The sequence below is a fragment of the Phocoena phocoena genome, chromosome 3 (genome assembly GCF_963924675.1).
Source record: "Phocoena phocoena chromosome 3, mPhoPho1.1, whole genome shotgun sequence".
Taxonomy (NCBI): domain Eukaryota; kingdom Metazoa; phylum Chordata; class Mammalia; order Artiodactyla; family Phocoenidae; genus Phocoena; species Phocoena phocoena.
This window is the reverse complement of record NC_089221.1, coordinates 153,178,639-153,204,964: the sequence shown is the minus strand read 5'-3', so window position 1 is coordinate 153,204,964 and position 26,326 is coordinate 153,178,639. Positions and strand designations below refer to the sequence as shown.

The window sequence follows — 26,326 nt, the reverse complement described above, 5'->3', positions numbered from 1 at the left end:
AACTTTTTATCCACGTTTCTGAAAACCAAGGAAAAGTATTAAGAGAGTAAGAAGAAATGCTAACCAAATGACAATATGAATATCAGACTACCTATAAACATCCTTCCGATTAACCAGAAAAGTTGTATTTGTAGTTAATTTAACTAATGAATTACTGTTTTCATTCATTAAAACTTAAAATATGAGATGTGCTTATGAACAAAATAATACTTTGACATACACACCAGAACTTGTAAACAAGTATTGTCCTTACAAGACCATTTAATAACTCTTAGGATAATATACACAGTAGAGCGATAAACTTTTTCTGTTAAGGGCCAAACAGTAAATATTTCATAGTCTTTTTCCCAACTATTCCAAAAGACCTTCATACATGGTCACTGAGATTTGAATTTCATATTAGTTTAACACGTTATAAAATATCTTCCTTTTGATTTTGTCTCATCCATTCAAAAACATAAAAACTATTCTTGGCTCAAGGGCTGTTACGAACACAGGTGGTGGCCAGATTTATCTGCAGTTTGTCAAAAACTACCATTAACAAGTCAATTCTACATATTACATGATAAAAACCTTTCATGTTAATTCCAAACCACATGTAGAACCTAAACTGCGATCTATTAGTTTAACTTCTTCACCAGATTCAATCCTTACTTGATTTTCCCTAATAAAAACAAGGTCTGAAGACTATTACAAAAAATAAACTCCAAAAATATTTTGAGGAAAGGTTCTAACAGTCAAACGTGTCTCGAGTGACATCAGAAGAAATGAGGGAATAGGGAACTTCAAGGGCCAGTACCTCCACAAAAATAGCAGATGAACAAGGGAAAAACTATCACAAAGAACTACACAAAAAACTATGAGAACTGGGGAAACTACTAAAAAGGTCTGGAACAACCAAGCAAATGCTTAATCAAGAAAAGGGCAAAGAGGGGCTTCCCTGGTGGCGCAGTTGTTAAGAATCCGCCTGCCAACGCAGGGGACACGGGTTCGAGCCCTGGTCCGGGAAGATCCCACATGCCACAGAGCTACTAAGCCTGTGCGCCACAACTACTGAGGTGCTCTAGAGCCCGTGAGCCACAACTACTGAGCCTATGTGCCACAACTACTGAGCCCGCATGCCGCAACTACTTAAGCCCACACGCCTAGAGCCCGTGCTCTGCGAGAAGCCACCACAATGAGAAGCCCGTGCACTACAACAAAGAGTAGCCCCTGCTCACCACAAATAGAGAAAGCCCGCGTGCAGCAACAAAGACCCAACGCAGCCAAAAATAAATAAATAAATTTATTTTTAAAAAAGAAAGAAAGAAAAGGGCAAGGATAGATAGCTAGTGGGAAGCAGCCACATAGCACAGGGAGATCATATGGGTGCTTTGTGACCACCTAGAGGGGTGGGATAGGGAGGATGGGAGGGAGACGCAAGAGGGAGGAGATATGGGGATATATGTATATGTATAGTTGATTCACTTTGTTAAAAAGCAGAAACTAACACACCACTGTAAAGCAATTATACCCCAATAAAGATGTTAAAAAAAAAAAAGAAAAGGGCAAGGCTGCTGGCTTTGTAAACTTGGAGCCTGTGGGACATGAGTAGACAACGGGTGCCCCGGAGGCTGGGACAGGTCTGGCCTTAGCAGCTGTGGGCTGTGCGGGAGTATGCACGCGGAGGCTGGGCCGGGGTCCGGGCTGCTTCCATAGTTCACATGGCGCGACTACTCCAGTCCTGGTACCTGACTTCACTGGATCTGAGCTGGTGGATCTGTGCTGGTGGCTTTGTAAACACAGCACCTGAGGGTCACCAGGGCCTATGGCCAGCATTCCTAAAGTTGAGCCGGGAACAAGGACAGTGCCAACAACAGTGTACTTTGTGAGCCCACACAATGGGTTTCAGGTGACACCACAGAGCGCGCTCCCTGGTGGACAGCTCCAGTGGAGGAATACTCAGTGGCTCCTCTCCCAGTGGAAGCGCTCCAATCCTGCCGATCTCACACAGCAGCTTAGAAACGGATCTGGGACCTTCTACTCCAAAAACTAAGGAGCAGATTCTGCCCCTAACAGGGCTGTGACAAACACAGAGCAAAGAGGAGGCCCCGCTCAACTTCCAGTGTGGGCTCTGGTCACCACAACACCAGTTACACCCCCTATCAAGGGTATATCGGCCAGCACACACTGAGGAAAGAGGTGGCAGGCATCCATACTAAAAACAGCCCTCACACCAAAAAATACTAAACCTATGCAGGCTACACAGGGACACTCCCACATAAAAATACCCCTCTAAGACCACAGCAGACAACTGTTTTCCTAAACTCAAAGAGTAAGAGAAATATAAGTAAAATGTAGAAGCAAAAGAACCACTACCAATTAAAAGATAAGAGCATTCTCCTGAAAGAAGGAACAATGAAACAGATCTCTTCAGTCTAATAGACACCGAGTTCAAAAAAGAGGTAATGAGGGCTTCCCTGGTGGCGCAGTGGTTTGAGAGTCCGCTTGCCAATGCAGGGGACACGGGTTCGTGCCCCGGTCCGGGAAGATCCCACATGCCGCAGAGCGGCTGGGCCCGTGAGCCATGGCCACTGAGCCTGCGCGTCCGGAGCCTGTGCTCCGCAACGGGAGAGGCCACAACAGTGAGAGGCCTGCGTACCGCAGGAAAATAAAAAAAAAGAAAGGCTATCAATAGAAATGTAGATTACTGTAAAAAAAGAAAGGCTATCAATAGAAATGTAGATTACTGTAAAAAGGAACTAGAAACTATAAAGAGGAGCCAAGAAAAATTAGAAAACTCACTTGCTGGATAAACCTGAGCTAAAGACAATAAACAGCAGATTGAATAATGCAGAAGACAGAATAATGGAAATCACCCAATCAGAACAGCAGACAGAAAGCCAGATAAAAAAACTGAAAGCAATATAAGAAACCTATGATAATATAAAGCGTGCTAATCTAAACATAACAGAGATTCCAGAAAGAGAAGAGAAAAGGGGAACAAAAGTATATCTGAAGAAATTATGGCTGAACACTTCCCAAACCTCAAGAAGGAAACATCCAGGTACAAGAAACACAGAGGGTCCCAAACAAGATGAACCCAAACAAATCTATACCAAGACACATTATAATTAAAATGACAGGGACTTCCCTGGTGGCACAGTGGTTATGAATCCGCCTGCCAGGGTTTCCCTGGTGGCGCAGTGGTTAAGAATCCACCTGCCAATGCAGGGGACATGGGTTCAAGCCCTGGTCCGGGAAGATCCCACATGCCGTGGAGCAACTAAGGCCGTGCACCCCAACTACTGAGCCTGCTCTCTAGAGCCCGCGAGCCACAACTACTGAGTCCACGTGCCACAACTACTGAAACCCACATGCCTAGAGCCCGTGCTCAACAACAAGAGAAGCCACCGCAATAAGAAGTCCATACGCGGCAACAAAGAGTAGCCCCCACTCGCCACAACTAGAGAAAGACTGCACGCAGCAACGAAGACCCAACACAGCCAACAATAAACAAACAAATAAATATTTATTTTAAAAAAAAGATTCTGCACGCAACAATAAAGACCTCACGTGCCACAACTAAGACTCGATGTAGCAAAATAAATAAATAAATCTTAAAAAAAAAAAAAAGGACATATAAATCAACATAACAGAACTAAGAGCCCAGAGATAAATCTGTATCTGTTCTCAACAAGGGTGCCAAGACCATTCAATAGGGAAAGAACAGTCTTTTCAACAAATGGTGCTGGGAACAACTGGGTACCCACATGCAAAAGATGTTTGGCCCCTACCTCACATCATGTACAAAAATTCAAAATGCATCAAAGACCTAAGTGTAAGAGGTAAGAACATAACTTTTAGCAGAAAACATAGGAGTAAATCTTCTTCATCTTGAATTAGGCAATGGTTTCTTAGATATGACACCACAAGGCAAATAAAAAAAATAGATATATTGGACTTCATCAAGATTAAAAACCTTTGGAATGTCCCTGGCGGTCCAGTGGACTCTGTGCTTTCACTGCTGAGGGCCAGGGTTCGATCCCTGAACAGGGTACTAGGATCCCACAAGCTGCATGGCATGGCCAAATACAAAAACATTTAAAAAACAAGAAAACAAAAAAAATTTTGTGCTTCAAGGATACCATCAAGAAAATGAAAAAACCCACAGAATGGAAGAAAATATTTGTAAATCATATCTGATAAGGGACTTAATCCAGAATATATAAGGAACTATAATTCAACAATAAAAAGAGCCCAATTTTTAAAAAATATGCAAAGGATTTACAACAGACTCCAAAGTAGCTATGCAAATGTCCAAAAAGCACATAAATGGATGCTCAACATCATCAGGGAAATATAAATCAAAACCACAATGAGATAACATGTAACACTCAACAGGATGGCTTAAAAAAAAAAAAAGAAAAGCAAATGTTGGCAAGAATATGAAGAAATCACAACTGTAAGAGGGTACAGCCACTGTGCAAAAACAGTCTGGCCGTTCCTCAAAATGTTAAACAGTCCCGTGGGGTTGGGACTCCACATTCACTGCTGAGGGCACAGACTCAATCCCTGGGTGGGAAACTAAGATCCCACAAGCTGCATGATGCGCCCCCCAAAAAAAGAAGAATCCCCACTGAATCCAGAAGAAGTATTTGTACACCTATGTTCATATCAGCATTATTCACAATAGCCAAAAGGTGGCCATTGACTGATAAATGGATAAAGAAAATGCGGTATACAGCAGAAAATCTTTAAAAAGAAAGAAAATTCTGACACAGGCTACAACATGGGTGAACTCTTGAGGACATTACATTAAGTAAAATAAGGCAATCACAAAAAAGATAAATACTGTATAATTCTACGTGAGGTATTCAGAGCAGTCAAATTCAGAGACAGAAAGCAGAATGGTGGTTACCAGGGGCTGGGAGGAAGGGGAAAGTGGCAAGTTGTTCAATTGGTAAGTTTTCTAAGATGGAAAGAGTTCTGGAGAATAGTCGCACGAAATGTGAACACACTTAATGTTATTTAACTGTACACATCAAAATAGTTAGGATGGAGAGCTCCCTGGTGGCCTAGTGGTCAGGATGCCGGACTTTCACTGCCATGGCCCTGTGTTCAATCCCTGGTCGGGGATCTGAGATTCCGCAAGCCACATCGCATGGCCAAAAAATAAAAACAGTTAGAATGGTAAATTTTATGCTATGTATACTTTATCAAAATTAAATATAGGGGCTTCCCTGGTGGCGCAGTGGTTGAGAGTCCGCCTGCCAATGCAGGGGACACGGGTTCGTGCCCCGGTCCGGGAGGATCCCACATGCCGCGGAGCGGCTGGGCCCATGAGCCATGGCCGCTAAGCCTGCGCATCCGGAGCCTGTGCTCCACAACGGGAGAGGCCCCAACAGTGAGAGGCCCGCGTACCGCCAAAAAAAAAAAAAAAAAAAAAAAAGAATTAAAAATAGGACTTCCCTGGTGGCGCAGTGGTTAAGAATCTGCCTGCCAATGCAGGGGATGGAAGATTCTACATGCCGCAGAGCAACTAAGCCTGTGCACCACAACTACTGAGCCCGCATGCCACAACTACCGAAGCCCACGCACCTAGAGCACATGCTCCGCAACAAAAGAAGCCACCGTAACGAGAAGCCCACACACTGCATGAAGAGCTGCCACTGATCACCACAACTAGAGAAAGCCCACGCACAATTACAAAGACCCAACGCAGCCAAAAAATAATAATTAATTAATTAATTTTTTAAAAAGTTAATGGGGGGACTTCCCTGGTGGCACAGTGATTAAGAATCCACCTGCCAATGCAGGGGACACAGGTTCGAGCCCTGGTCCAGGAAGATCCCACATGCCGCGGAGCAACTAGGCCCATGAGCCACAACTACTGAGACTGAGCTCTAGAGCCCGTGAGCCACAACTACTGAAGCCCACACGCCTAGAGCCTGTGCTCCACAACAGGAGAAGCCACTGCAATGAGAAGCCTGCGCACCGCAACAAAGAGTAGCCCCCACTCCCTGCAACTAGAGAAAGCCTGCACACAGCAACGAAGACCCAATGCAGCCAAAAAATAAATAAATAAATTTATTTTAAAAATAAAATAAAAATAAAAAGTTAATGGGGCGGGCTTCCCTGGTGGCACAGTGGTTGAGAGTCCGCCTGCCAATGCAGGGGACACGGGTTCATGCCCCGGTCCGGGAAGATCCCACATGCCGCGAAGCAGCTAGGCCCGTGAGCCATGGCCACTGAGCCTGCGCGTCCGGAGCCTGTGCTCCACAATGGGAGAGGCCACAACAGTGAGAGGCCCGCGAACCGCAAAAAAAAAAAAAAAAAAAAAAAAGTTAATGGGGCTTCCCTGGTGGTCCAGTGGGTAAGATTCCATGCTCCCAATGCAAGGGGCCCAGGTTCAATCCCTGGTCAGGGAACTAGATCCCACATGCATTCCACGACTAAGAGTTCAAATGCCGCAAGTAAGAGTCCTCATGCCACAACTAAAGTTCCTGCATGCCACAACGAAGATCACGCATGCCGCAACTAAGACCCAGAGCAGCCAAAAATAAATAAATAAATACGTTTTTTAAAGTGTCACTACTTTGTATACTTAAGCTTTCTCCTTTAATTAAAACTACTTACTTCTTATTGGGTGGGCGTGGTAACCAGTTGCCCTAGATGGCCCCCAGTGATCCACACTTCAGGGTATTCCCCTCCCACATTGTATCTCCTTGGATCTCCTTGCTAGGTCTCTCCTCTCTTGGACAACTCACTCTGGGGGAAGCCAGCTACATACTGTGAGCAGCCCTATGGAGAGGCACGCATACCAAGGAACTGAGGCCTCCTTCAGCCAACAGCCATATGAGTGAGCCATACTGGACAAGGACCCTACAGCCTTCAGATGACTGCAGCAGTGATGGACATCTTGCTTGTAATCTCGTGAGAGACTGAGCCAGAACCATCCAGCTAAACCACTCCCTGATTCCTAACCCTGTGTGAGAGAAATGTTTATTATTTTAGACTGCTCAGTTTGAGGGTAATTTGTTAGGCAGAACAGATAACTAATACAGGATTTCCCTGGTGGTCCAGTGGTTAAGACTCCGCACTCCCAATGCAGGGGGCCTGGGTTCGATCCCTAGTCAGGGAACTAGATCTCACATGCCGCAACTAAGAGCCTGCATGCCACAACTAGAAAAATCCTGCGTGCCGCAACTAAGACCCAGCTCCGCCAAATAAATAAATATTTTTTTAAAAAAGATAACTAATACAAAGGGAAACATTCCTTGCACAGCTATACGAATTTGTTTTCAAAAAGAAAATTAAAGACTCTATAAAAATTATCATCAGCACAGTGCTGGATATTAAAATAAAATCCCTATTAGATCAATTTAAGGCTGTAGCAGACAGAATTTCTTCAAATTTTTACAAGTGTGTAAAGTTGGTTTATTCAAAATATAGACGCTTCGAATCGATAAAAGAAACTACTCCAAACAGATGTGGATACATGAAAAATGAAACTTCGACTCTACAACTATAGAAAATTAACTAAAATGAAAAACATACTGAGAAGAAATATTTATGTCTGTAAGATAAAAGGATAATTGCTATAAAACACTACAATCCAGACAGATAAGTCAGCAAAGGATATGGACAGCAAAGGCCACAGGAGAAATACAAACAAGAAGCAAAGAAATAATTTTCAACAATAAAATTGTATTAATTAAATCAAACTTGCGGTAGAAGTATACACCTATTTAATGAAGTAAAAAACTTAAAACATCAATGCTATCAAAGCTGGCATGCTATCAAAGGGAGGAAAGTGCTGTACTCGTATATACACTATTTAGAACTGTGTGAAATGGTACACTCCTTTTGGAAAGCCATGAAGAAGTAGGTACATCTGAGACAAAACATTTAACCCATTGCCCTGATAATTCCCCTACCAGCAGTTTATCCTTAGGAAATAATTCCACAGACATTACTATGAAATTAATAAGGTACCTACCAAGACTTTACTTAAAACTCTAATATCTGCTCCACCAAAGAACTAATTTCAGTGGTTTAATTACCTGCACTATAACACTTCTGCCTCAAAGCTCTACTATGTTTAAAAAAAAAGGAAGCACTTCAAATGTAGAACTGTATTACCTCTCAACAACTGCTCTGCAATTCTTTACAGATCTTGGCATGATGGAAGTGTTTTTTCTTCATATGCTGATTAGATTCAATACATTGTCCATTGAACCAACTGAAATGTTTAAAAAATGCCTTTGGATATAAAATTCCAATAACAAGTAGCATGGCATTGATGTCTATTATTTTTACTGGGTATAGATAAAACTTGAACATTGCCGACTTTCACCAGGGATCCCCAACAGCTCCAATTACCGCATCAAGAGAAATTAGAGATGCCAAGAGGAATATACCCTCAGTAATTTACAAAGAAAGACTATCTTCAGATTCTGCCTGGTATATGGGGAAACATCATATCACCAGTAATTATTTTCAATTTAATCTAATGTGTAAATATAATTGTTCATCCTCCAAAATGGATTTTATCCTTCCAGCAATCTTTAACACAGTACTATGGTATTGATATTTTATGTAAGGTCACTGGACATGTAAAAAGAACTTTAGAGGCCTTAATAAAGTAATTTCACCTAAGAACAGTAACGAACACCAAAATCTGTTCCAATTTATTAAGGGGAACCCACAAGTCTGTATGATTTTACTGTTTCTTTAATAAGTTATCTAAAAGTAGAAACAATACTTAAAAATTATGACTTGTGTACAGGTATTATAAAGAATGTAGATCATCTAGAATACATAAAGAACTCTCAAAACTCAACAATTAAAATCAAACAATCCAATTAGAAAATGGGCAAAAGACATGAATATATTTCACCAAAGAGGATATACAGATGGGAAATAAACACACAAAAAGATGTTCAGGGTTTCCCGGGTGGCGCAGTGGTTGAGAGTCCGCCTGCCAATGCAGGGGACACGGGGGTTCGTGCCCCGGTCCGGGAAGATCCCACATGCCACGGAGTGGCTGGGCCTGTGAGCCATGTCCGCTGAGCCTGCGCGTCCAGAGCCTGTGCTCCGCAATGGGAGAGGCCACAACAGTGAGAGGCCCGCGTACAGCAAAAACAAAAACAAAAGATGTTCAACATCATTAGCTATCAGGGAAATGCAAATAAAAACCATAATGAGGGCTTCCCTGGTGGCACAGTGGTTAAGAATCTGCCTGCCAATGCAGGGGACACGGGTTTGAGCCCTGGTCCGGGAAGATCCCACATGCCGCAGAGCAGTTAAGCCTGTGCACCACAACTACTGAGCCTGCGCTCTAGAGCCCGCAAGCCACAACTACTGAAGCCCGCATGCCTAGAGCCTGTGTTCCGCAGTAAGAGAAGCCCCCGCTCACTGCAACTAAAGAAAGCCTGTGTGCAGCAACGAAGACCCAACACAGCCAAAAAAGAAAGTAAAATAAATAAATTAAAAACAAAAACCATAATGAGATATCATTACATAACTACCAAAATGGTTAAAACAGGGTTTCTCTAGTGGCGCAGTGGTTGAGAGTCCGCCTGCCGATGCAGGGGACACAGGCTCGTGCCCCGGTCCGGGAAGAACCCACATGCCGCGGAGCGGCTGGGCCCGTGAGCCATGGCTGCTGAGCCTGCGCGTCTGGAGCCTGTGCTCCGCAATGGGAGAGGCCATAGCAGTGAGAGGCCCGCGTACCGCGAAGAAAAAAGAAAAAAAAAAAACCAAAGGTTAAAACAGAAATAGTGAAAACACTAAATGATGGTGAGGAGGAAGAGAAACTGGATCACTCATACACTACTGGTGAGAATGTAAATAGTACAGTTACTCTGGAAATCAGCTTGGCAGTTTCTTATAAAAGTAAACATGCAGTACCATATGATTCAGCAATGGTACTCTTGGGCATTTATCCCAGAGAAATGAAAATTTATGTTCACACAAAACCTGTATATGAATGTTCACAGTACTTTTACTTCTAATAGCCAAAATCTAGAATAAACCCAGATGTCCTTCAACAGGTGAATGGTTAAACAAACTGTGGTAGATACGTATCACGGAATACTACTTAGTAATAAAAAGGTATAAAATATTGATATAGGGCTTCCCTGGTGGCGCAGTGGTTGAGAGTCCGCCTGCCGATGCAGGGGACGCGGGTTCGTGCCCCGGTCCGGGAAGATCCCACATGCCGCGGAGCGGCTGGACCCATGGGCCATGGCCGCTGGGCCTGCGCGTCCGGGGCCTGTGCTCCGCAACGGGAGAGGCCACAACAGTGAGAGGCCCGCGTACCGCAAAAAAAAAAAAAAAAAAATATTGATATACTCAATAACTTGGATGACTCTCCAGGGAATTTTAAATGAAAAAACCCCAATCCCAAAAGGCTATATATATACTGCATGATTCCACTTACGGACATTTTTGAAATGACAAAATTTTAGAAACAAAGGACAGGTTAGTAGTTGGCAAAAGTTGGAGGAGGAACTGCCAGGAAGAAGATGGGTGTGATATAAAAGGGCCACAGAAGATATCCTTGTGGCATTAAAAGTGTTCAACATCTTGAGTGTGGTAGTGCACGTACAAACCCACGCAGGCGATAAAAATGCAGAGAACTTAACATAGTACATACACACAAACAAGTACAAGTAAAACCAGGGACATCTGGAATATGTCCTTATAGAACTATAGAATTTTCTTTAAAAAAAAAATATGAAAAACATAAACTGGGACACCTGAATAAGATTGGTGGATTATACCAATGTCAATATCCTGGTTGTGATATTAGATGTTTTTGCAAAACATTATCATTGCAAAATCAAGCAAAACATACATGAGATCTCTCTGTATTATTTCTAACAACTAACAACAGCATGTGAACTTACAGTGATTTCAATAAAAATTTCAATAATAAAAAAAAATGGAGATCTACCTACATGCTCATATGAATGGATATCCTCAACGCATTAGGTATTCAAAAATATGTTTATCAGGCCATTCATGTTACCAAAAGATAAAAAAGGTACATAAACACAAAGAAAATTCTAATAAAATATAAAGAATGAAAATGAGTGACAACTGGGAATTCCCCGGTGGTCCAGTGGTTAGGACTCTGTGCTTTCACTGCAGAGGGCTGGGGTTCAATCCCTGGTCAGGGAACTGGGATCCCACAAACTGCACAGTGTGGGCCCCCCCGCCCAAAAAAAAAAAGAGGGAGCATATGAAGGGTGACAGAAATAAAGTTCCTTTTTGTTTTAATGTTCCATTTTTCACTTTTACCATGAATTTATATTACTTTTCTAACTAAAAATATTCATAGCAATTTCTTCAGAAGGCTACATTTTGAGATCATTAAAAAAGTTTCAGAAATGATCATTCAGTGAAAATCAAACCCACCACCAGAAAAGAGGTGGGCTCTCCTGAAAACCAGGGGGTGGAAATGAAACATTTATATCCATGACAAAAGACAACCGGCAAAAAGCAACAAGTAATAAAGTTAAACTGCTTAATAGCTGGAGTGCAGAGAGATACTGATCCTATGGCCCAAATCAAATTCTCCTGATTACCAAACAAAAAAATGGATCAAATTCTCCTGATTATTAAACAAAAACAGAAAAAATACTTAATGCCTTTATCTTACCAATTAAGGAAGAACAGTTTAGAAGAATAGAGAAAAAAGCAAAAGTGCAAAGATACGTTTCTCAAAATTCACAACTAACTCTTCCAAATGTCCATTTGGCTCTTGGCATATAATAATAATAGGCATCACTTACCGAGCACCTACTTCAGATAAATTATCTTGTTGCATCCTTTCAAACGTGTAGGCTACACAGTATTCGCCCAATTTAGAGATGAGGAACTGGGCCTCAGAGAGATTAAAGGGGCTTCTACTAAACAGGTAGCACAGTACATTCTCAAGGGATCTATCCAAGTTAAAACTATTATGATTTAATATCCTTAATTAAGAGATTAAATGTGAGAATGGAGAGAAAAATGAATGCTTGAGATACAGGGAGCACAAATTCAAAGCCCTTAGAAATTAAATGCATGAGGAGATAAAGTCAAAAAAATCACTGAAGTTTTGAAATTTGGTACATTGAGGATGAGCATTCACAGTCTACTCATCACCTTCCTACCTAAAATTTACTCCCATTCCCAACTTGTATCTCTGGAATAGCACCATTCATTCTTTTTTTTTTTTTTTTTTTGCGGTACGCGGGCCTCTCACTGCTGTGGCCTCTCCCGTTGCGGAGCACAGGCTCCGGACGCGCAGGCTCAGCGGCCATGGCTCACGGGCCCAGCCGCTTCGCGGCACGTGGGATCCTCCCGGACCAGGGCACAAACCCATGTCCCCTGCATCAGCAGGCGGACCCCCAACCACTGCGCCACCAGGCAAGCCCCACCATTCATTCTTTTACTCCATAAATATATGAGTGTCTACTACAAAGAAGGCACCATGCTACACATTGTTAAGATGCAAAAAGATGAATCACATCAGGGAGACAAAGGCTAACAGTTCAGCCTGGCTGAACCCAGCCAGGATTCCCTGGGTGTAGCATATGAGATTTGGGAAAGTCGGGATGAGGTCCTATCAAAGAGGACACTGAATTTGGGCTTATTTGTTAGGCAAATGGGGAGAGGAGTGAGGCACTGAAGATAAAGCTTTAACCAGAGACCTAGTTTTCTCATTTTGGAGGTCAGAGGTAATTTTGTCTGTCTCTCCAGACAGACTGGAGAGAAGAACTATATGAAGACCAGTAATAAAGACATCATAGTAGAATGGAAATAGCATAAAAATTCAACCCTACAGCATGGAATACAAGGCCTATATTTACACTTTATCTCCTGACAACCCCACTCCTCTCAGATTCCTATCAAAGAATTTCTTGCCACTTGCATATGCTATTCCTTCTTACTTACTGGCATGTCTCTGCTCAAATTATATATAACCCTCTATGAAGTTCTTCCAGATTACTCCAGGCATGCCTTCCTCCACACTCCCATAGTACCTATAACACCTATCAGACCACGTGTTATTGTCATTGTCTACATTTGTTTTCCACAGTAAAGTTCCTTAAAAGCAAGTCTACGTCTTTCCCTTTTTTAATACTAGCAGTGCCTAGCACAGAGGAGGCACTCAAATGCATTTTGAATCATATAAACAAATAAGTGACTCCAAGGTTTCCAGCCTCGAGAAGAAATGGAGGATGATGCCATCATTAAGACAGAAGGAAAAGCATGTTTGGCAATAAAAGAGATAGGGTCAAAAGTAAGTAAGTATGGGGACTTCCCTGGTGGCGCAGTGGTTAAGAATCCGTCTGCCAATGCACGGCACATGGGTTCGAGCCCTGGTCCAGGAAGATCCCACGTGCTGCGAAGCAACTAAGCCCCTGCGCCACAACTACTCAGCCTGCACTCTAGAGCCCGCATACCACAACTACTGAAGCCCGCACACCCAGAGCCCGTGCTCCACAACAAGAGAAGCCACCGCAACGAGAAGCCCACGCACCGCAACAAAGAGGAGCCCCCGATTGCCACAACTGGAGAAAGCCCACACTCAGCAAAGAAGCCCCAACGCAGCCAAATAAATAGATGAATAAACAAATAAAAATAAAAAAGCAATGTCAATAATTTTTTAAAAGCTTTAAAAAAAAAAAGTGAGTATGATACAGATGGAAGAGAAACTCGGGTGGCAGTTTGAGTTTCTTGGTCTGAAGCTCAGAAGTCAGATTAAGAGAGTTTTCACACAGTAGAGAAGCAGTAAAGTGAATCAATGAAAGCAGATGAGGCTACAGAGAATGAAGGAAAGAGGAAGAAAAGAGAACAAGCAGTCGTAAAAGGAGTCGTGGTCAAAATGCTGCACATCTAGTAGGATAAGTATGGAGGTGTCATTTGTGACTCTGAAAAGAACAGTTTCAACAGAGTACAGAAGCCAATTCACAGAGCTTAAGGAGACGTAAACAAAGTAGACAACTTTTTCAAGAAATTCACCAGTAAAGAGGAAAGATAATCGGAGAGGTTACAGGATAAAGGAAGATTCCTTTAGAATAGGAAGATGTCATTCTGTTTTTAGGCAGAAAAAGTGATGCTGTGAAGGTTGAGAATAAAGATCCCAGAGGGAAAGAGGAAAGAGTCATGAATAAAACCAGGGCCTCCAGCAAGGACAGAGTCAGATAAGGAGCAGAAACTGAGACGTGTGGAGACAGAAAAGGAGGGAGTAGAGAACTGCTGGGATGATGAGAAGGGAAGAGGAGAAAACCCCTGAGGAATCATTTTTGTCTCAGGCACCAACACGACAAGCCGTGGACATCGTCTGCACTTATCTCTTTCCTTCATTCCTTAAATCCAGGCTCCAATTTTGCCTCCAATCCAGGCAACCCTAAAAGGGCTGCCAATTTTCCCTTCTCTGAAATAATCTTTTGGACTTACCCCCTTTCTTACTACTGACTCTGATCAATTCTAATTTTTAATTACTACTGCAACAGACTCCTACATCCTAACATTGCCTCTACTCTCTACTAGCCAAAGTTTTCCAAACACAGATTTCATTGAATCACTTCTCAGCTGAAATTGCTCACTGGACCCCAGTTCCTATCACATCAATACCAAATGCCACAGTCTGGATTTCTAGGCCTTATTACCTGAGGACACCCATCCTACCCAACCTTCTGAAAATAGTATGTTCAATTTAGTTCTCTTTATCCGAAGTACCCTTCTAAACCTAACCAAACCTAACCCAGTCAAGATCAATTCAAGTCCCACTTCTTCCTTGAAGCCCTAAGTTTCATTCATCTCTCCACTGATCTCCTTAACCATGTAAACATCCATAGCACAGAACTTAGTACAGGGAGTGGTTTGTGAGTATTTTCTGGATCTCCAAGATTGTACCGGGTGGATATTGTTACAACACCAAGATACCTTTTTTTTTTGGGCCGCACCACGCAGCATACGGGATCTCAGTTCCCCAACCAGGGATCGAACCCATGCCCCCTACAGTGGAAGCTCAGATTCTTAACCACTGGACCGCCAGGGAAGTCCCAAGATATCTATTTTTAAGTGGCCAAGAAAAAGTCTCTATACAAACATCCATCCCATGTACGATACAGTGTCTATCACTACCTAAAGAAGCACTAACTAGTATTACATTGCAAGTCAATTACTAGGTAAAATTGCAAACAAATCTGGCAAAAAGATGCAGTGTTCCTTAAAGTCAATGTAAATAATAAAGAAGAATCACCCCAATTACAGGCAAGGAAAAGTTGATCTAGGTCAACCAGTAAACAAGTGACAACTGATAAGGATACAGGACAGGAACTTCAAAGAGTGATATGAACATCAAAGGGTTAAGAAATGCTAGTGAATGACACAGTGGAGAGAGGATAGAACAAGACTGGCAAAATATCAGTGATTCTCTTTTATTGCAGGGGGAGGGGAGTAGCTGCACCTCTCGGGATGTGTAACTTCCTCAACCAGGGATCGAACCTGTACCCCCTGCAGCGGAAGCACGGAGTCTTAACCACTGATCCACCAGAGAAGTCCCAATATCAGTAACTCTGGAAGCTAAGTGAGGAGTACATGGAAATTCAACTATTTTCTCTTTTTCGGTATACACCTGAAATTTTCCATAATGGATATTCTTAAAACAAAAACCTCAGTAAAAATGATTAAGTCCTTAAATATTTTTTAAAATTTATCCTCCTTATGATCATAATGAGAAAATGAAGCAAAATAAAGTATGCCATCTCCTATGGTACAATTTTGCTGGACAAAATTTTTAAAAATCTATTTGATTCCTGCCTTATTATAACAAATAGTTGCCATGATAATAAAAAAAATTTTTTTTTAGTATTTATTTATTTGGCTGCACCAGGTCTTAGTTGCGGCATGTGGGATCTTCGTTGCCGTGTGCGGGCTCTTAGTTGCAGCATGTGAGATCTAGTCAGGGATCAAACCCAGGCTCCCTGCATTGGGAGCACGGAGTCTTAGCCACTGGACCACCTGGGAAGTCCCATAATCAAAATTTTGATAAAGGTTTAAAACTTACTTTTAAGGACTTCCCCGCTGGCGCAGTGGTTGGGAATCTGCCTGCCAATGCAGGGGACACGGGTTCCAGCCCTGGTCCACGAAGATACCACATGCTGCAGAGAAACTAAGCCCATGCGCCACAACTGAGCCTGCGCTCTAGAGCCCGCGAGCCACAACTACTGAGCCCATGTGCCACAACTACTGAAGCTCATGTGCCTAGAGCCCGTGCTCCGCAACAAGAGAAGCCACCGCAATAAGAAGCCCGCACACCACCAGAAGAGTAGTCCCTGCTCACAGCAACTAGAGAAAGCCCGCGCAGCAACGAAGCCCCAAGGCAGCCAAAAATAAATAAATAAAAAATAATATTTAAAAAATATCTATGTGTCTTTTCAAAAATAAATAAATAAAACTTACTTTTATAATTCTTAATTTTACTTTTCAATATAAAATCCTAAATAAACCTTTTTCTCCTTATTTACTTATGAAATTTTAGTCCTCATTTTGAGTGTATTCATTTTTAGCAGTCTTCTTTAGATAAAGAGGATCACTAATATAAAATGTATGTCAGACCATCCTGGAGGCTGGCTACATCCTAAGAACTTTGAGGATCCCCAAATTCATGAATACCACCATAGCATAAATTAACTCTATTCATATTTATCTCCATAAAATATCTAAGTGAGGAAGAGTAGCAAACAAACAACTGCTGCAATGAGCCTAGTGAGAAAACCATGAGTCACTTCAGGCCCAGGCAAGAGTGTCAGAGACCTTCAAAAGTCACTAAAGAAAACCAAGAGTACTCAGATAATTCTATGGTTTCAAGGGTTTCAGTCTTGTCTCCAATAACATCAAGTGCCTTGAAGGTTGATCTATGTCTTCTATGACATCTGTTTTTACTACAAGGCTATGAAGACCCAATAAGATAATACAGACCAAAGCACTTAATAAACTGTAAGTTATTGACTGCTTTAACTTGGAGCTCTGGGGACCAACCTTCCTTGAAGATTTTTTTCAAGTATCTACAATGTACAAAGCACTGTACATTGTATATGTACATAGGCAGAAATTAAACAGTATCAACCCAATTAAATATAAAAGCACCAGGTCAGGATTATTAACTGTAATGACAACCATTTCACATCACTGTACACAGAAAAAACTGAGGAACATGAAGGTAAACTGAAGAGGCTGCTCGTTTATGGCAGGAGGCAAAAAGTCTGCTGATAGCTAGTTGTACAAAACAACTGGCAATATGATGCTGAACTATGTGTCTTTCCCTAATTCCAGACAGAGGGCTTAAAACCCTAATAACTACTCTTAATCTCGCCAGGAGAATCTCATTCTATCACAATATTACAGACAGAAAAAAAAACCAAATAGCATTTGCAAAAGATTTTCTAATTTCTAGCCCTGAACACAGGATCTAACACAGAGTAAGCACTCTATACCTGCTGCATCAACCAATCAACTGTGGATAGTCTCAAAACATCAAGTGTGTGGTTTATTGTTCAACTACATTTGCATTTTGAGATTGATTTCGCTTTAAATCCTCAGTTAAAAAATATCAAAGGCAAAAAATATATATATACACACACATCAAAAGCGAAAATCAAAGCAACAGATTTCATCTACAACTGGCGGTCCAGTGGTTAGGACTTGGCGCTTTCACTGCCGTGGCCCGGGTTCAGTCCCCGGTCCGGGAACTAAGCTCTCGCAAGCCACGAGCAGCAGAGCTGGGGGGGGGGGGGGGCGGCAAAAAAACAATAAAGATACTTGCTTCTTCAAGGCCATAATCTTTAAGCAATTTAGATTTTCTACCTGAAAAAAGTTTTTCTACATTTATACAAGTTTGTTAACTCTCATTTTAGATGCATAACATACTTTCTATAGGCTCCAGTATTTTCAACTGTTTTTAATAGAACCTATACTCCACTGACACTTCTTTGATAGATTTATATTTGTATGCTTCTAGAGAAATATGTATCTCCACCTTCAGATCTAAGTTTTTTTATGTAGTTCAAAAGACAAAACTATATACATGTAAAATAAATTTCAACATGAACCCACGAAGAAGGATTTGTCTGAGCTGCCAATAGGCTGCCAATACAGCCTATCTACCCTGAAAAATACCTCGGACAATAAAGACTCTAGATTACTACCAAAACAAATTTTTTAAATCTGCAACTGCAAGCTAAGAAATCAAGGAGTACTAAAGCATATTTAAGATATGAATCAACAGAAACAAAAGTGACACACCCACATTCTAACTTTAAAGAACAGCAGGGCTATACAGTAAAATGAATGTTTAATGCACTCATAACTATCATCACACACCATAAAATTTTCTCTGATTAAATCTTTACATAGTATTTCAGCAGTATGTTGGGAGGAAATGGGATCCTGTTTGGTGACATTACAGGTGACCATGACAATGTGTCTGGACAGAAACAAAATCAGAATCAAATATTTAAAGTGAAAGGTATCTTTTAACAATCAAGTTAAAACAATCAGATTTTAAAGGTGATTAAACTGAAGCTAAGAGAAGTCAAACTGACCATTTAGCTAACTAGGAATAGTCCAAATATTCTGCGTAAGATCAAACTTTTAAAAAAACTTTATCATTTACCACAATCTAACAACAGTATGTAGCATTAATGAGTAACTCAAATTACATTTTTTTCCATTTCTATACACATACACCCATACCACACATTTATATACACTTCAAAATTTAAAACTTGGAAAGGTTTTAATGGTGGCAGGTACCTGAAGCATAGGATGCTGTACAACAGGTAGTTCAGGAAAATCAGCCCAATTCAAATTCTGACTGATGTCCAAGAAGGCCTTCTCATCTTAGCTACTCTGAATGTTTACCCCAAATGCACTTCAACCTGCAGCAAAAGTCACCCCATCAACTAAAAATATAAGCCATGCCTTACGCAGAAACAGGACTCCAGGTAATTAACTGGTTCACCTGTACTCATGATACCAGCAAGCCAAAGCCAGGCTCACTTAAAAAAGAAAAAGCTAAACAAATGTATACCTCCACCTTGAACATTTAAATCTGAACTCAATCAAATGCCCTTAAAGTTTAACTCTTAGCCAGTCCTCAATGGAGAGTTAATTGGGAAAAATCAAAAAAGAACCAAACTCATAGAATAGAAGATGATTTTTTAAATCAAAGTAAAATTTCCCCAAAGAGCTTATCGTTAGCAATAAGCTTTCATCTGTGAACTGATAAACAACAAAAAATCAATTAGTTATAACTGGTTTTTATAGTTTCCCTTTAAGTTGCCTGTATATATACATTTATGTATATATTTAAGTTGTACCAAAAACTGCTTACAAATGGCAATTCCTGTGAAGTAGATGATGATGAAGTTCCAGGTAATTCTAGCATGTTTCCTAATGTACTGGTACTGGAGTCTGGATCATCCTGAAAAGATAAATTTATCGAGTTTAATTGCTCTTCTATGGTAATGGTTGTATCTCCTAGTGAAAGGGGGGCTGGGAGAAGGGCTGCTTTTTCATTGCTGCCGTCCACTTCATTTCTTTGCTTATTTTTCTGTGTTTCAGTTTGAGGAGCTAATGGCAAGAATGGCGATTTGACTGCACCGTGTCTACTGTCTGGTGTGCTGTCTTGTTCATTTCCCATGGCCACGTCTACACCATTCTCTGATTTAGGCTCATAATTGCAGGTGGCATTGGTCTGAGTTTCCTCAAAGATCTCCTCTATACTCTCATCCTCTGTGACTGGCTGTTCTGGGTCCATTTCAGAATCTACATCTGCATCGTCCACACAAGTAAAATTCTCAAAGTGCAGAAAGCCATTCTTGATAGTCTTTGTTACTTTTACCTGGAGTTCAGGGGAGTTATTACAAGAGGGTTCCTGTTTCATAGCAAGTGCTGTTGGACCACCAGGACTCAAGGAAGTGCAAACAATTGGCGACTGAGCTCTTGAATCACTTTTTTCAGGGTCTTGAAAGGATTCTGATCCATCAGCAGACCCATTTAAATACTCTACATTGATCATGGAGGCCAAATCCTGTAGTCTCCGCAGTGGAATGTAACAAGATGGAGAATCTTGTCCATAAGCATTTTGGGATGTTCCACTGGCAGTCGATAACTGCATAGTACACCCATTAAGTGGCTCAGAAAAATTGGATTGACCATTACCGAAAGGGCTGTCCTTGTCTTCAGGGGCATCTAAATTCACTGGATTGGAAAAGGGCAGCAGACAATTTCTTCTAGGTAGTTCACAGGTCTGATCCATCCTGGGCCAGCATCAACCTGGAATCCAAAAACACAGCAATTAATCTGAGTTAATAAGCCATTTGACTCTTATCTTCAAAATGGCAGCCACTTCAAGAGGCCTAGTGGCCTCGAAGCCTAGTTCTACTGCACTTCCATGGGCGGAAAAAGTTCCCCAGCTGACGATGGAAAAATGGCCTCGGAGAGACTCCGCAAACTCCATCTTCCCGGAGATAGGCAGATCTTGCCACATGGAAACAGCCGTCCCTTTTTTCTGCACTGCAGACTGGTGGACAGTTGGGCTGATCTAAAATTAAAATCCCTTTGGCAGTAGAAATTTCCAAATCTCAAACAGCAATAGTCCTTCCATTCCCCCGCTGGGGGTCCTGTGGCCGGATCTCCCGAAGGGAGGGGGCTGTAGGGTTCGAGGGGGGCTCCGGGACGCTGCACAAAAAGGTTATCCCCCCCATCCTTTCTGGCTCGCTCGGGCGCAGCGGTCACAATAGCGCTGCACCCTGCGCCCCAGCCGGCGCCGGAGCCTTTGCAGCGGCCGTGCTCTGGCCGCAGGCGAGTCGGCCGAAGCGGGTGCACCCCGAAGCTCGCCTTTCTGACTGCAGGCCTGCTCGGTCCACGGCTGCAGGGCCCAGAGACTGGAACGCGGCAAGGGGAGAAACGGAGGCAGCCAGTGAAGCCGAGTCAGGGCAGCAGCAGCTGCTACAGCTTGACAAACATGGCTGCTGCCGACGCCGCCGCCGCCTGCCCGGGCCGCGCTCCTTCCCGCAGCGCCGGCAGCACCTCCTGGAAGAGCCGATCTCACTCATCAATATTCAGCAACAAGCAAAGTTTGCTGCAGGAGGGCAGCCGGCCCCGTGCCCCCCAGCCGGCTACCTGAAGGGAGGCGGAGGCCGAGGTGCGCGCGGGAGGCCGGCGGGGCACTGGCCGCGCGGGGAGGAAGTTCGCGGCGTCCCGGCCGGCTAGGCCTGAGCCCGGCTGGTAGTGATGGAGGGGGAGGGGGCCTGCGGCTGCAACGCCGCCGGCCACCAACCCTGTGCCGCGCCCGGCCCTCCCCCGCGCCCCTCACCTCACGGCCACCACCATCTTCCCCGCCCGCCCGCCTCCCCCCTCCGCTCGCTCCTGCCCGCCGCCCACCCCAGCGCACTAGTTACCGTGCCCCGTGCCCCCTCCCGGGCCGGCTGGGGGGAGGGGGTGACCCTCATTACACTGGGGCGCGAGCGGAGCGGTGGGGAGAGCGCGGAGCCGCTCACCGCACCCCCCTCCCCCCGCGTCTCTCTTCAGGGTAGAAGGCAGCGAAGGCGACCTGCCCCGGCCTATTCCGCCGCCGCCTCCTCCTCCTCACACCCCCACCGCGCGCGCCCCCGCGGCGGCGCGAGCGACCGAGCGCCTCGCGCCGGCCCGCGTGCGGCTGGGGCCCCGAGTGCGCGCGCACCCCTTCCCCCACGGCGCGCGCTCCTTTGCCTCACTCTTCGGGGTTCAGGGCGGGTGAAGTCGGGCTCGCGAGCGCGCCGCCCAATCAGCGGAGCCGCCGCTGCCGCCCCCTCTCCTCCCCCTGCGCGCCAGCTCGCGGCCCGGGCCTACGGGCCGGCCCGGCTGCCCGGGCGGGGCCTGAGGCGAGCTCCCCAGGGGCCTCGCGCGCCTCACCGGAGTGTCGGGGCCTGCGGGCGTCGTGGGTGGCACTCCGATCCCCTCACCTACCTCAGGGAGCTGCGCCGGCCCCGGGCTGCACACGGTTCCAGCACCCTACCGGTCTCGAGCCCCAGCCCCGGCGGCACCTGGCCGGGCTGAGGCCTGTCCGACCGCCCCGCCAGCCCCGCTCGGGCCCGCGTCAGTCCCGGCCTCCATCTTAGGTTACAGCCCTGGTTCCCCATCCACTGGGCACCTGCCCTCAGCCCGCTCCGCTCGGCCCGAGGCCAAGGCAACCCCCCTCCTACCGCGGGGCTCACCTGGGGGCTGGGGCTGGGGTCTTCGAGGCCTCAAACCCCGAGCAGGCGCGGCCGCAGGTGAACCCCCTGCCCGGCCGCACCCCAAGCCCACACCACCACCACTACAGACCAAGCTGAGCAGGAAACAAAATGGAGGCAGCAGCTCGGGTCTGCCTCCCCGAGCCAAGCCTGTACAGCCCCAGGGCTCCCTTCTGCCGCAGGCCCGACGCCCGCGAGGCAGGGGGCTGGCTCGTCCAGGCACCAAAGGCAGCCACCCTAGAGCAGCGCAGACAGGCCGGGGACTCGGCCCTGCGGTCCCCACAGCCCCTCACCCACCACCCCTTCCCTTCCCCCTCCCCCCCATTCCTCTCCCTCCCCCTGCCCGGCCGTGCGGGGTGAGCGGCTCCCGGGAGCTGGGTCGGGTCGGGTTACCGGCCCGGGCACTGCCCGCCCAGCCGTGGCCTCGGCAGGGGGGGATGAGGCCGGGCGACCCCCGCGCTGAGCCCACCGCCCCCCCCCCCCGCCCGCACCCGAGCCGGGCAGCAGTCTGACAGCGCGCCCGCACCTCGGCCTGCCGCGGTGCGGCCCCCGCCCAGTGAGATCGAGTCCCCAGCCCGGGCACCGCTGGGACGAAGCTCCCTCACCACCCCCGGGCCCAGGGGTCCTCGCAGCCTCGGGCGGGGCGAGGGGAGTGCTGGGGGAGGGGTCCACTAATCAATCCCTGCACCGCCTCCCGCGCCTAGTCCGGGTCTGGGCCTGGCACTGGGACTTGGGCCGGGGGCGCGGGCGGGCGTCAGTAGGTGAGTGCGCGCGGGGCAGTGGACGCGAGCTGGGGGCCCGGAGGGGTCGCGCTTCGCACCGCGGACGCTGCAGTTCTCTGCACCCAGGCAGATGGCCCTCTCGTGCCACCTCCGCCCGGCGCAGGCCGCCTGCTCAGCAACCCTGCTCCCCGGGGAGCGCGCGCCTCACCCCCGCGGGCTGAGCATCGGGACCCCGGCAGAACAGCGCTGGGAGGGCGGACCGCCGGGCGGGCCCCGCCAAGCCTGCTGGCCTAATCCCTGGCCTGGGGCGCTCTGCTCTCGGGCGCCAGGCACCTCGAGGCCTGCACCCAGTGCCCGGGGCCCCGTAGCACCGGCCTAGCGCGGCTGCAGCGCGTCCAATCACAAAAGACAACGTGAAGGCAAGCGGGGGAACGCAAACAACCTGACCCCGCGACGCCGACCCCCCCAGGTCCTTCCCCTAACCCGATCCAACTCCGACCCCCGCCCCAGGCTTGCTCCCCGACAAAAAGCTCACCTCGGGACCTATCTGGTCCCTAGAGTGCTAAACTCATCCTCGCCGTTCAGAGAAAACCACAATCGACCGCCATAAAAATTCCGCCTCCTCCAGAAAGCCTTCTGTGATTAGAGTTAACTCCATCTCAAAGCTGAGGGCGCCGCCCTCGAGAGCCACGTGACTACCATTCCTCCCAGGGCTTAGTAAATGTGCATAATTATTGCCCCAGTGGAGTGTTTACCCGCCATCCTTCTATCTGTTAACCGTGAGACCACCTGGGAGAAAGGCCACTTTTGGCGTTGCTCTGCGCGGTTTTGGCTTTGGCGCGGAGCTCTCTAAATTTCATCCTTCGGCCTTCCCCAACCTTCACCCCAAAACTGGCCCCAGTTGGCTTGGAGCTCAGGATACCCTTAGCCTCCTGTCCTCCAAGGCCCACAGGCCAGCCAAGGAGATACACAACAGGTCCTTACCACACCTAAGTGCTGGGATGCAGTCCCTGCCAAGAGAGCAGCAGGCTGTCTTGAAGGAAGGCGCCCCCTGGAACCAGAGTGATGAGGGGAGCACTGTGACCGCAGAGGGCCTCCTTCTGTTGAAGAGATGAGGTACCCTGACTGTTCCCAGGTGCGAAATCAGGTTGGCAGTGTTCTGTGTGCTAGGACCAGCCAGAGAAGAGCTGGGTCTACACCCCAGGGTACTGCCCTACAGGGACCTGCCCTTTGTTCTACTAAGGAGTGACTCCTGCTAATCCCTTCTAGGCAGTTCAGTGGGGGAGCTCTGACTGGTTCCTTCTTCACACCTAATAATTTGAGCCAATCATTTCTGACTGACAGTTACCCCCTGCCAGTTGCCCCAATTCATTAAGGTTACTCTCAACACTTTACTTTCCCACGACCATCCTGAGGGCCTGTGAGCTGCCACTGTATGGCCTTGAGCCAGTCGATTAACAGCCCCAGGCCTCAGTTTCCTCACGTGTGGTTTCCAATGCACAGGGTGGCTGTGAGGATCCTGCAAGGTGAAAGTAAGTGTTAGGGGCCTATACAGACTAAGCACTTGATGAATGCTGAAATGTGTTTCACCGCTTCATTCAGTAACCATTTCCTGCATTCCAGGCAGTATTGCTGGGTGCTGGGTAAACAAAGGATGAGATGCCTGCCTTAGGAAGCCCCAGGCCTTAGGAAGAAACAGTTAAATAAAGGTGCTAAGGTGTGAAGAGGGGCCGGGACAGTGGTTCCCCCCAGGGCTGACCTCTACACATCCCTGCCATATAGGAACCCCGCTCTCCAACCTCCCAGGCCCCACGGAATAGGAGTAGGGGCTAAAGGGGGACAGGCAGCTGGGGATGAACAGCTTACTGATGGTCTCGGGGAAAAGACTGGAATCCCAGAGAAAATCTCTTGGACTTTCCTGGAATGACTCAGGTGTCCCTTCCTGCCTCTTAGAGTGGAATATGGCTGCAGAAGTCTCATTCACAGCAGCCCCTACTGGAGCCTCCCCATCCAGCAGGCACTGGCCAAGCACCTCACGTGTGCCAGATCTGGGCTGAGGGAACCCACAGGACCCAATATTCTCACAAGGACACTGGCTTCTGAAGTGGGGGAAGAAGGGATAGGGCTGGCTGTGGCTGGCCCTCCCTGTCTCAGCACAGGGAAATTTTCTGGGCCTGCGCCTCCCATCCTTAAGACAGAGATTAGCATCAATAATACTCTCTGAGTCTATGCTGTGTACTGGACACCATGCTGGGCACTTGACACGCATGAGTTCCTTTAACCCTTTAGCAGCCCTGTGAAGAAATGAGGTCCAAAAGATTAAGCCCTTCTGCAAGGTCTCAGCGTCCTGTCATCTGGTGTGATCAGCCTCAAATCCCTTGCTCTTAGCCAGCACACCTTACAGATACTGTCTGTGAGAAGGCCCAGCACAGTGTCTTGCCCACAGGTGCTCAGGAATTTGAGTGGCAGGCAAAGTGAGATTACCTTAGCCTCAGTTTCTTCATCTGTAAATTACTGTTACTCCTAACCTGCTGAAAGAGATACCCGTCGAGACATTCCACCAGTGTACTTCTTTTTTCTTACAACTGCCCCCCCTTTCATTCATTAATTCAGCAGATAATTATTGAGCTCCCCCTCAGAGCCTTGTGGGAAAGGCAGAGAATAAGTAACAAGGTAGAGAGCTGAGTACTGAGAGAGAAGCCAGAGAGCTGCTGGGGGAGCTGGGGTGGCCTCAGGGACAGTCAGGGAAGGGCTTCCACAGAAGTGACATCCAGAGGGAGTCCAGAAGGACTCACAGGAATAGTTTGGAAAGAAGGGGATGAGCTAGAGATTCCAGCAGAAGAGCCCAGAGAAATACCTTGCTTTGGAGGAATTGACCACAGTTCAGTGTGACCAGAGGGTAGTGCATGGCGGGAGCAGTAGAGGTGATAAGTGCAATAAGAGGCCTCAGATGAAGATGGGGAAAGCCACAGGGGCCTGACAGTGGAGGGCTTTCTTGGTCGAGTTAAAGAATTCAGGCTTTATCTGGAAGGCAGCAGGGAGCCATGGAAGGTTAAGAAGCAGGTTAAGAATCTCACTTGTGCAGTTGAGAGCTCACTCTGCCAGCAGTGTCCAGAAGAGATTGATACCTCCTCTAGAAACACAAGGGCCTTACCTTAGGATATGCTAGGACTGTTAGGTTATAGTAACAGTGTGACTTCTCTTCTGTGCCAGCTACTCTGTAAGACACTCTCTCATTTAATCCTGAGATGGGCACTCTTGTTAGCCCCATATTCCAGATAGGAAGCGTGACCTATTCAAAGTCAAACTCCCAACCCCAACTCCCAGTGCAAGCTCTTC

At 46.2% G+C, this 26,326-nt stretch overlaps 1 protein-coding gene across 2 annotated transcripts in view; it reads right to left on the bottom strand.

Moving 5' to 3' along the window:
* The window catches only part of NSD1 (nuclear receptor binding SET domain protein 1), a 129,357-nt gene extending 109,049 nt beyond the window's left edge, over nucleotides 1-20,308 (bottom strand). Inside the window, exons 1-2 of one of the 2 annotated variants that reach the window (XM_065874821.1) lie at nucleotides 19,892-20,308; nucleotides 19,382-19,471 (exon numbers count right to left, since the gene is read on the bottom strand). In XM_065874821.1, the coding sequence (XP_065730893.1) occupies nucleotides 19,382-19,471; nucleotides 19,892-20,308 (507 nt within the window). The remainder of the gene's footprint in view (nucleotides 1-19,381; nucleotides 19,472-19,891) is intronic. The other variant, XM_065874822.1, reaches the window with a different exon arrangement.
* Between the last annotated feature and the right edge of the window lie 6,018 nt (nucleotides 20,309-26,326).